Here is an 11,950-nt window from a genome sequence, read left to right as displayed (position 1 = left end):
CAGCGTTTAGGGTTAGGGTTGGGGTTACAGTTAGACACAGGGGATCTCTCCGTCGCTTCTGTGTGACGACAGTATTTACCCTCAACCAATCATAGCCATCTTTCAAAGGGGTTATAAACAGATAGCATAGGCCGTGTTATATGGACGAGGAAAGACCCGTATGTCACATTTCGGCAAAAAAATTTCAATGGATTCATGTAGTGGATGACCCTGGCTATGTCCGTGACAAGTTTCATGTAATTTTACTGTACAGTTTTTGAGAAAATTAAGGGCAAAATAAGATCAAATTACATTATAATGCATTAATAATCTTGTCACATTTGAACTTGCAATAAAACAAATTCCTTAATAGTTGACAGAATTTTCAATGGATTCGTGTAGAGGACGACCCTGGCTGTGTCACGTCCCAGGTAAAGTATACAGTGTCTGGAGTTGCTTCTTGCCACCCTTCATGGCCAGGTTCTCAGCCTCATCTGGACGAGGCTGCAAGTCATTGACAGTGACCTCCAGGTTCTTCTTCATCCTCTCTAGGTAAGCACTTGTATCCTGCTCTTTCTTCAGCTCCTCAGCCATCATAGCAGCATCAGTGATGGCCTTCTTGGCCTTCTCTTCTGCATTTCTGGCTTCCTGAACAGTGTCTTCACTTTGGACTTTTGTGACCCGGGTTCGCGTCCCAGCTGCGGCGGATTCCCGGCTGCCCCCTGAATTCGCTACATACATGTATAAATTTGTTTATCATATCGCAATCGTAAATCGCATATTGTCCACAATAATCACAATATGACTTTTTCATCAAATTGTGCACCACTAGTCTGGTTGGTTACGTATGATGGCAAAAACAACAAAAATAAGACCCAGGTTGTAAAATACCAGATTTATCCATTAAGTTTAGACACTTATGCTTTTTCCGCATCTGTCAATAAGGTCTCGGAGGTTTTTCAGAGTTGTTGTCGGATTAGACAGAAAAAAAAGACAAAAAGTTGGACTCGGTGTGCAAAGGCCTAAGTGAAGCCGATATGCTTTCTATCAGGGACAGAGCAACAAGGCACCAGAATTAAATCAATTCTGATCAAAACAAATTTTAGGAATAAAAGCAATGCTGAATGCATGCAATGGCCAGGGTGACTGAAGGGTGAATACATTTCTGTGTCTGTGTGTGTATGTGTGTGACACTTGGCTAGTCTCTCTCTCTCTCTCTCTCTCTCTCTCTCTCTCTCACTCACTCACTCACACACTGTACTGCCATATAAAGAGCTTGCCTCTCTCTCTCTCTCTCTCTCTCTCTCTCTCTCTCTCTCTCTCTCTCTCTCTCTCTCTCTCTCTCTCTCTCTCTCTCTCTCTCTCTCTCTCTCACTCACTCACTCACACACTGTACTGCCATATAAAGAGCTTGCCTCTCTCTCTCTCTCACTCACTCACTCACTCACACACTGTACTGCCATATAAAGAGTAGGTTGAATACACGTACAAGCTCAAAAGCATCTCTACCAACCTCCTATGATATGTCATTACAGCACCACCAATAACCCCCCCCCCAAGGGTCTCGGCATAACCACTGCAAATTACCACATCGCTGCAGAAAATACCTCATCCTATGGTTCCCCGATCCAGAAGAGTCACTTTGAATCAGCTGGAATGTAGGTCACATCGCCTGGCCAGAGAATCAGGGAGAAGCTGCCTGCAACCATTACCAAACAACTCTGCCCCCCTCCCCCCTTCTGCTTATTACCTAACTGCAAAAATGGATAGATGGATGGACGTGACCAAGCCAGACTTTGAGAGGGTCTTCGATGTCCAGCAGCTATGGGTGTTGTTGCAGCGTTGAGTTTTGTAGAGATGCTGCAAACAGATCATATACCATCTTTTACAAGGCTGAGTATATTGTCTGAACAGCCATGGTTGAGAACTTGAGGTGCCGTGCATCGGGCTTTAGCTTGACGATCTGCCTGTTTAGCATTTAATTCGCTGGAGCAGAGAATAGAGTGGTGAATATTCTGCAGCACTGATCTGAGTCCTTGTGTATTTTCCATCCATCCATTATCCAAACCGCTTATCCTGCGCTCAGGGTCGCGGGGATGCTGGAGCCTATCCCAGCAGTCATTGGGCAGCAGGCGAGGAGACACCCTGGATGGGCCGCCAGGCCATCACAGGGCCCCAGGCCATGGATAAAACCTCCCCCCAGGCCCCAAAGAAGTGTCCTGTTCTCCATATGAAACCATGTTTAACTTAAGTTTTACCCGCCCCTCTCTCTTTCTCTCTCTGTCTCTCTCTGTCTCTCTGTGTCTCTCTTGCTCTCTCTTTCTCTCTCTCTGTCTCTCTCTGTTATGGGGAATTCTGTTACTTCTCTGAGTGTGTCACTTCCCACTCAGATAGCAAAATTGCTGTGGCCCGGACCCGTCCCACACCCGACACTTTCATCCAGCCAACATACCGTGTGGAATGACGGCACTTGGGCAGTCGGCTCCTGTTTGCCAGATCTGGGCCAGAACCAAGCCATAGCAATGCCGCCTGTGCCACATATTTGCCAAAGGTGGCCCATATTTGTTTTGTGATATTTGGGCCATATTCACCATTTACCACACGGGCCACTTCAGGGTCCCATCCAGATCACATGTTGCCGAGAGCGCCGCAACTCTGCCAAAAAAGGCCCACATTTGATTTGGCATATTTGGGCCATATTTGCTACTATACACGTGGGCCACTTCAGGCTCACATCCATTTTGTCAGGGCCAGAAGAAGGCTATCAGTGCCGCATCACTGCCTGAAGTGGCCCACATCCGGATGCTGTCTGGGCACCCTCATCCATATCGTCATCATGTGTCTTTGAAATCGGAGTGCTACAAAACACAGGTATGACTGCAGGTCGGTCAATGAACATTTCATATTTTGATGAGAGAGGGAAAAAAACAGGAAAAAAGGAAACACGGATCAACATCACTGACCTCAGTTAATGCAATTTGAAACCAACACAAAAACGACAGGCATACTATGAAAACTGTGTGTGTGTATGCGTGTGTGTGTGTGTGTGTGTGTGTGTGTGTGTGTGTGTGTGTGTGTGTGTGTGTGTGTGTGTGTGTGTGTGTGCGTGTGTGTGTGTGTGTGTGTGTGTGCAGGCAGTAAGTGGATAAAGAGAGAGCTGCATAAGTGGATCAAGAAGGATGGAGAAATATTCATCAGAAATCATATTAGTGTGGATTAAATCAATAGAGGATAAAACACTGGCCATCTATTGGCAGTGATGAACGCCACGTCCACAATATGGCTGCAGCTTTGATCTTCCCATAGGACCAGACCAAACTAAAGCCAAACGATCAGACCAAACTAAAGCCAAACGATCAGACCAAACTAAAGCCAAACGATCAGACCAAACTAAAGCCAAACGATCAGACCAAACTAAAGCCAAACGATCAGACCAAACTAAAGCCAAACGATCAGACCAAACTAAAGGTAGCAGTGTACAACAACCATGTAGACACTGCTGCAACAACGTGAGCTGCACCACAACAGCAAAATCTAAGCTGTCAACGCAGGTACCAAGAACCACACACAGCAAACATGAAAAACCATGTCACACACAGACACACACACACACAAACCCACACACATATACACACACAACCCCCCCCCACACACACATATATACATGCACACACAAACCCACCCACCCACACACACACACACACACACACACACACATATACATGCACAAACACACCCACCCACCCACCCACACGCACATACACACACACACGCACACACACACACACACACACACACACACACACACACACACACACACACAACCCCCACCCCACACAAACGAGGTACTGTTGTCACGTTGTAAGAAGAGGTATTACGTATATGTACATGAGGTAAACTGCACAGGGTCTGGTTTGTGGGTGGACTGGTATCCGGGTCAGACTGCCTCCCGTTTCTGCACTCAAACCCTTCTCCGATCAAACACAACCCAAATACTGTAACTGATAAAAGCTGGAGATGCATTCACGACTCCAGTCTGCCTACGCCCCGTTCTAACCTGTTTATTCTTTGAATATCAAATACACAATACAGCCTCCACACAATCCATCAGTAACAGTTTGCACAGTCAACACATCAGCACCGTCTATGGTATCTGGAGCTGTTCATTGAGACGGCTGGATGGATGACGTTGATCCCTGACGAAAAAGACACACACCGACGCACAACTCACATCACCGTGCACTTGTTTCCCCCCTTCGGGATCACACAATATAGGTCAGTATTATATTTCTGCATGCATGCAGATTCTACACACACACACACACACACACACACACACACACACACACACACACACACACACACACACACACACACACACAAGTTTTGGCACAAACACAGCCTGTCAGCTGAACACACCGTGATAGTAATTCAGTAACAATACCGGGAAGCTGAATACACTCACGGGCTCATGTGTTCAGCTTCACAAGACAAACAACAACAAAAACACAGCACCATTTTCACCGATGCGCATTCAGGATGCAGGCAAGGCTTCAGTTTAAATATTTCCTCCCTTTTTAGCTCCACACAAATCCGTTTTCCAACCCCCCCCACCACCCATGTACTTATATATAGAAAATCTGCAATGTCAGGAATACACTGACCACACACACACACACACTATGTATACCTATATATAGGTATATATATAGGTATATATATAGGTATATATGTGCTCATCACACAGTGTGCTGTTGTCATCACCCACCTATGCTTTTGGTGACGGTCGTCAGCCTCTCCAGCAGCTCTCCCAGCGCCATCTCCTCCGTGTTCATCCACAGGATCATCCTCCAGAGGGACAGCGGGAGCCCGGCTGCCCAGCCAACAGACACTCGAGCGGGGAGAAGAGACAGCTTGCCTGCGTTCCCGGACAGACGCTCCAGAAAAAAGTGAAAGTGGATGACAACGAAGAGCAGGTGCGGTCACAGCCCAAGCAGAGAAGAGGACGAGGGGTGGGGGTGTGGGGGGGCTGTGGCCAGGCGGAGGTGGTGGAGGTGGTGGTGAGGGGGATTTAACCCAAGATATGAATGCAATGATGAGGGAGCGGTGATGCTCGACTGCCTGGTTTATGTCTCTCTGATTGAAGATGGAAGCAGGAGGGATGGAGGGAGGAGAACACAGAGGAGGTGGAGGGTTGGTGTTGTGTCTGTTGTGAGAGATGGATGCTCCTCCAAAAGAGGGAGGATGCTGCAGAGATGGACGGGGGAAGAGGGGATGATGCTGATGCTGATGCTGCGACGGCTGCCACAGCCCCCTGGACGCAGTGACGACTCGTCTGTGGAGGGATGGTGAGAGAGCGGAGGAGCTGAGTGACGGATGATGGGAGAGGGGGGGGGAAGTGGGAGGTGCAGCAGACACGAGCTCACTCACTCGCACGTGCATAACACACACACACACATTCCAGCATCAGCATACATGATGCTGCAAACCTGGTGGTGGTGGGGGGGGGGGGGGGGGGGGGGGGGCTGAATCTTTGGTTTTTATAGCTGGTCCCAGAGCGCCCCCAACTGCGGTGAAAAGATATGGCAACTATGTCATCGAGAGGTTTCCAACCAGAGGACAGCTCCAATTCGACGTCACCGTCTCTTGACCATGCTGCACTGCCACCATCTGGCGATTATTTGTAATGACAACCATAGCGGTGGTTTTCAAACTATGGGTCGCGACCCTACAAGTGGGTCGCCACAGGTGGCCGGGTGGGTCGCAGGATGTCCACGATAAACACAAAAAAGAAAAGAAGGGCAGACATCTATTCTCACACCTTTTAGTCGATACAAATACAATACAAACACAAAATGTCAGTAAAATAATGTTCAACGTCGACATACCTTGTCTGTTTTATTTGATCATTAGTAGGCCACGACTGTAGACTGAATAAAGGGAATACTACAGTGACGAACAATTAAGAGAGGATTATGAATTCACCTATCTAAAATGTTTGCCATGTGCGTCATTGCTTATTCTACTGCACAAAATGTCTGGTGGGTGCCGGGCTAAAAAGCATCTCCACAGGTGGGAAAAGAAAAAGTCTGGGAACCTCGTGGATTATAAATCACTGGATCCTCCTTGGTGGGAGACAGGACAGCTCTTATGTTTTGCTTTGGTGACAGTTTAACCTCTGAACTGGATTCTGCTTTAAACGTAGTATGACCTGACACACGTGGCATCTGAGGTTTTTACATCAGTAGAAAGCTGCCAGTTGGTGTCAAAATCTATGTGGCATCATTTGATTAGCCTGGAGGGGGGGGTGTTACGAGTCCAGGGTGACTGTGGGCATCATGGGGTACCAGCGTCCCCAGCAACCAGCCTGGCTGCTGCTGGAAGGAAGCTGTTGTTGAACCTGGCCCTACGGGGTGTAATGTCGTCATACTGCCCTGGGTGACGGAGATCTCTGACGATGCGGCCTGCTCTGTTCCTGCAGCGGTTGGTGTAAAGTGACTTGGAGGAAAGTAGACGTGATCCGACCATCCTCTCTGCCATCTGTACGACCCTCCGGAGGGCATTTCTTTCTACCCGAGTGGTTTATCCAAACTTTACAGTGATTCCTCCAGTCGGACCGCTCTCAGTAAGTCCACAGAAGACCTGAATGAGAGGCTGCCTGCTCAGTCCAGCTTTCTTTTTTTGGGGGGGGGGGGGGGGTGAGAGGATCCCGCCGGATCCCGCCCCCTTTTCTCCCCAATTGTATCCGGCCAATTACCCCACTCTTCCGAGCTGTTCCGGTCGCTGCTCCGCCCCCTCTGCCGATCCGGGGAGGGCTGCAGACTACCTCACGTCTCCTCCGATACATGTGGAGTCACCAGCCGCTTCTTTTCACCTGACAGTGAGGAGTTTCACCGGGGGGACGCAGCGCGTGGGAAGATCACGCCATTCCCCCCCAGTCCCCCCCCCCCGAACAGGCGCCCCGACCGACCAGAGGAGGCGCTAGTGCAGCGACCAGGACACACACCCACATCTGGCTTTCCACCCACAGACACGGCCAACTGTGTCTGTCGGTACGCCCGACCAAGCCAGAGGTAACACGGGGATTCGAACCGACGATCCCCATGTTGGTATCGGCAACATCAGTCCAGCTTTCTTCAGCAGCCTTTCTTAAGTACAGACGCCGCTGGGCTCCGCTTGACAGAGGCTGCGGTGTTTACTGACCAACGCAGGCTGCCTGAGATGTTTAGGCCCAGGAACCTGAAGCAACCAACACGCTCCACGTCAGTGCAGTTGATGTGTAACGGCTGCGAGGGGGCCTCCTGAAAACCCAGGACTTTCTTTTGGTTTGTCAGTGTTGTTGGGACAGGGTCATCCTCCTCTGCATAGACGGATCAGACCACCAACCGGTTACCTACATGAGGCCTCATCACCGTTGTGGATCAGGCTGAGGACAGTTGTGTCATTGTGTGTATGGATGAGCAGTCGTGTGTGTATACGTGTGAGTGTGTGTGTGTGTGTGTGTGTGTGTGTGTGTGGTGAGAAGGGCGTTCCTGGGGGGGGGGGGCACCCGTGCTGAGTGGTGGTTCAGATTGTGGTGCCAACCTGGGATTTGGGAAAAGCACCGTGACCACACAAACATCAAGACCGAAGGCAACGGACAGGCAAGCAGATCTTTATTTATTTGTTTTATTGTTTCTTTATTACAAGCAGAATGACAATACAATGCTTTGCCCTCATTCGCTACAGGTAGGCTGGCAAAAAGGTCAACAGACGGACATCTTTTAAAATCGTCATACAATAGAAAAAAACATTCTCGAAACCTGTTCAGTACTACAAACAGTGCTGGACTTGATGGTATGGGCTGCTGCTCGCTGTCCACCGCCCTTTGAGAGCGCAGGTTTTCTTCTTCTCTTCTTTTTCTTCTTCTTCTTTTTTGTTTCGTTTAACGTTTCGGACCAACGCCGAGCTCAGGCGCGACACGATGAGCACCCGCTGCTGTGCTGATGGACGTAGAAAAGCAGTCCGACATTCCGGTCAGCAGCTAGAAGGCTGGTGCAATGAAACCCACCGACGACACCGAGGCTTGACCCCTACACAAGGCTCATTAGAGACAGTTCATTCCTAGCAGAAGTTATTTGGTCATACTTTATGTTTTCGCCTACGACAATCTTCTTTATATATATATAAAAACTAATAACCTGTGAGGAAGAGCGAACACCTAAAAAGACGTCGACGGCAGGCCGCTCTTCACGGGTGCTGCACTACATTTTGCTGTAGGACAAAGTGCAGAGTGTGTGTGTGTGTGTGTTTATTTCTACTACTCTCCACATCACGTATTTTTGCTGTTGTTTTGGTTACAAAATGTTGAAGACACGCTCTAATTAAAATAGAGTTAAAATATAGTCTTCTCTCCGGCGTACAAAAGTAGCAAAAGAAAAAAAAAAGATTCACAGAAATCATAACCGATGGACGAGGCTCAGCGTTTTCGGTTTTTATTTTCCAAAGGCATCCGGCATGCCGAATTTCGCCACAAGAGGGCACTGTTACATGACCTCACACGAACAGGAACAACTTTTGGATCCGTGGAAACATAAAATCCGGGTGAAAATCAGTTTAAACCGATCAGCTCCTTTTAAAAAAATATCCGGGTATTTTTCGGTGAAAATCGGTAAAAACTGAAAAGCGCTGAGCCTTGCCGATGGACGACAAAAACAAACGTCTGGAAAATAAAGTTTTTAACTACACTGAATTCTCCCTGTGACCCAGGGACTATAGTAAAATAGACCTTACGGTGTTATATAGTGAGCTTGCGAGGTGAGCATTAGCTCGGTCTACACAGCACGGAGGAGAAGCACAGTGAGGTGGAATGCTTTACGAGCACCAGTTCCCTTCTCTTCAACCTTGGAGGTCAAACCGTGCCCTCAGATCATAAAGGACCCAGCTGAAAAACACATGTCAATTAGATTAAAAAAAAACAACAACATCTAATGATCAAGTATTCCAACCAACACATAGCATCTGTGCTCCAGTGAAAGCCGAACACCGGATATGAGGATCTGTGTGTGCGTCCGAAGTTGGCGATGAGTCTACAGCTGTGCCGTATTAACACAAGAAGAAGAAGATGACAATGATGAAGAGGACGATGACGATGATGATGATGATGATTCAAAAGCTGAAATTTGGGACCCGCTGAGACACTTGGCAATGCAATGGATGAGCTTTGGGACCAAAGGACTAAACGGACAAATACAAGAGAAGGTATTCTTCCATGATGACCTCCGACCTCCAGCCGGAAAACAGTACAGAATCAGTTCAACATTCAACAAAGATTTGATTGTGACATCGCTGATTCAAGTCTCCCCCCTACTTCCTATAGACTCCTCCAAAAAAAAACAAAAAAAAAACCCCACCACCCTTCAACACAATGCATACAGAAAGTACAAGTTAAATCCATACATCACAGGTGACTGCCATCAATACTTTAACAGCGGAGAAGAAACAAAACATAAGGGGCAATCCACTACATGACGTAAGCATTCTCAGATATCTGGCACAAACTTCTGCATAACATTGAGCATGGCATCAAGCATTCACAATCATTTTAACAACGTTAGCACAATGCAACAATGACCTACAGTAGTGAGTCATTTAGGAACATCCATAAATAAGAGCCTTTCGAGGTTACCTTCAGTCTGCAGGCTGATTTAGAAACATCGCTGCTGTTACCATGCATGGCCACACGGTGGCGAGCGTGGGCACAGTAAATTCATTATTTAAAGGTAGAACGAGTAGGATTTGTCGGTTGCGGTTTGTAAACGCAACGTTCAAAGCTGGCCCCTCCCCCCGACTCAACGTCACCAAAAGGACACGCCCCCTGACCACAGTAGCCAGACCACATCCCAGAGTACAGGTCCAACTCCGCGTCGCTCTTCATCCCCATCCTCTCCTTCGGCGCTCGCCAGCGGGTGAAAGCCAACCCCAGATTCACTCTCGTCTCAGAACGAGCTTTGTCCGCTTGGCGTTTCGCCTCGCTATGTTTGGGTCTTTTTGGCGCCGTGTCCGCCATTGTCGTAGCTTCCTCTTGGATGCGTGCTTACGATCGCCATCTGGCACCTGGTCGTTACGTTTTTAAGAGTCCCGCTGCCCAAAGGCTAACACCCAGAAACGCCCCGCACACAGTAAAATGAGAAAAACACAGGCAGAGGACGGGGTCTCTGCAGATACAGACACCGCCACACACGTCTAGTGGGTCATAAGTGACGAATGAGAGGGATTATTTTTGTATGAGTCTATACATTGCTTTTTAGGAAAGATCCTACTCGTTCTACCCTTGAGGGGAGGGGAAGGTGTCATGATGTGGTGGATGGCTTCTGCATGAGGGGAGGCAGAGAACAGCAGACGGAGGACTACATCGGCGCAGGGCACAGACACCCCACACGCTTCATCGGCTGATAAGGACAGAAGACAAAAAGGGACTGACACAGGATAACGGGCAAACTGTACTGAACAAATATAACCTCGGAAACAGCTCGTAGCATCATCCACATTCACCGAGCTTGTTTAGACTGGCCTTCCGAAAATAAGAAATCTATGAATTAAGGCAGAATGGCTAGAATACTGTACACTCTCACGACCTCCCGCCCCCCCCCCCGTCTCGTTCAGCTGATGGGTGCGTAAGGCTTATAATAAAATACACCACTAGTTTTTATTTCTGCATTTCCACCTCTCTCCTTTGGCTCCTAGCCTGCTGCTATGTGAGAACTGTAAGGCAAAGGTGTGTCACAATCAGGCAAAGTCACACAGTACTTGCATGCACACAGGTGTGTACACACACACGCACACACACACACACACACACACACACACACACACACACACACACACACACACACACACACGGCAACAAAGAGGCTGCCTTTACTTGGCCAGACCACATACTTCCATGTTTTTGACAAAAGGACGTTTGCGAAACAGGACAGCTGGAGAAAGAGGCAACACAGACGAACTGAACTGGTGTAAAACAACAACATAAACAACAACAACAAGAACAACAAAAGGCCCAACCATAGACGGTATCGACAAAAGACTAATCCATTGTGTGTGTGTGTAACAATGCACATTCAAACACTGCCCCCCCCCCCCCTTTGTGTTCAATGAGTCTTCAACAGCAGTTTTTCAAGTAATTTCAAACTGAGATTTGTACTGACAACGCTGACGAAGACGGACCGGGACGGGACTGGAAACAGAACTCAAGACGTTGTCGGACACTACGCGTGAGGATGGGACATCAGGGCTGTGACATCTGGCTGAGACCAACCAAACGGGCCCACTGAATGCACATGGTGAACTCAAAGAGGAGGCTCCATGTTTTGTGTTGTCCTGTTCTGAGTGTGGACAGGTTGGTTTGTGTGGTTGTTTACCAGTACTGCTGACGTCTCACAGCATCCTCAGAGAAGCAGATCTGTCATTTCACACATTTTGGCGTGTCAAGTGTTTCACGCATTTTGGCGTGTCAGTGTGCGCCTGCTAATGCAGTTCAGATAAATACACACACACTCACACGCGCGCACACACACACACTTAATTGAGTGTTTGCATTCACACAGAGGTCTCGGGCCCCGGGGCGTAGTGGGCGATCCCTGCCCCAGACAGGCGGAGTGTGTAGGGACTCAGAGGGCAGAAGTCTGCCCCCCTGCCATCAGCCCAGTGGGTCAGCAACAGTTTGTGGGGAAGGGGATCAGACCTGTGGCATGAGAGGGTCTCCGGGATGCAAAGGTGGAGGAGGGAGGAGTCGGTGCTCCTGCCTTTAGGGGAGTGGCGGGGGGACAGTGGAGTCGACTCGGCCATGCTGCCCTGCACTGGCTTCTTCTTCTTCGAGTCCTACGGAGAGACAGAGAGGAAGAGCAACACTGAAGTCGTCAAAAGGAGGAGAGGAAGAAGAAAGCCATGAATAAAAATAAAAAGTCATTGTTATTTCTCAGGGATTTAA

General features: G+C 48.5%; 1 protein-coding gene across 1 annotated transcript in view; it reads right to left on the bottom strand.

Annotated features, from left to right (window-relative positions):
• Positions 1–11,559: 11,559 nt before the first annotated feature.
• The window catches only part of LOC130121041 (phospholipid-transporting ATPase IH-like), a 41,687-nt gene continuing 41,296 nt past the window's right edge, over positions 11,560–11,950 (bottom strand). Inside the window, exon 30 of the mRNA XM_056289880.1 lies at positions 11,560–11,841. Within this exon, the coding sequence (XP_056145855.1) occupies positions 11,560–11,841 (282 nt within the window). The remainder of the gene's footprint in view (positions 11,842–11,950) is intronic.

This window comes from Lampris incognitus, chromosome 11 (assembly GCF_029633865.1).
Source record: "Lampris incognitus isolate fLamInc1 chromosome 11, fLamInc1.hap2, whole genome shotgun sequence".
Lineage (NCBI taxonomy): Eukaryota > Metazoa > Chordata > Actinopteri > Lampriformes > Lampridae > Lampris > Lampris incognitus.
The sequence above is the reverse complement of the archived record's forward strand: the minus strand, read 5'-3'. Positions and strand labels throughout refer to the sequence as shown.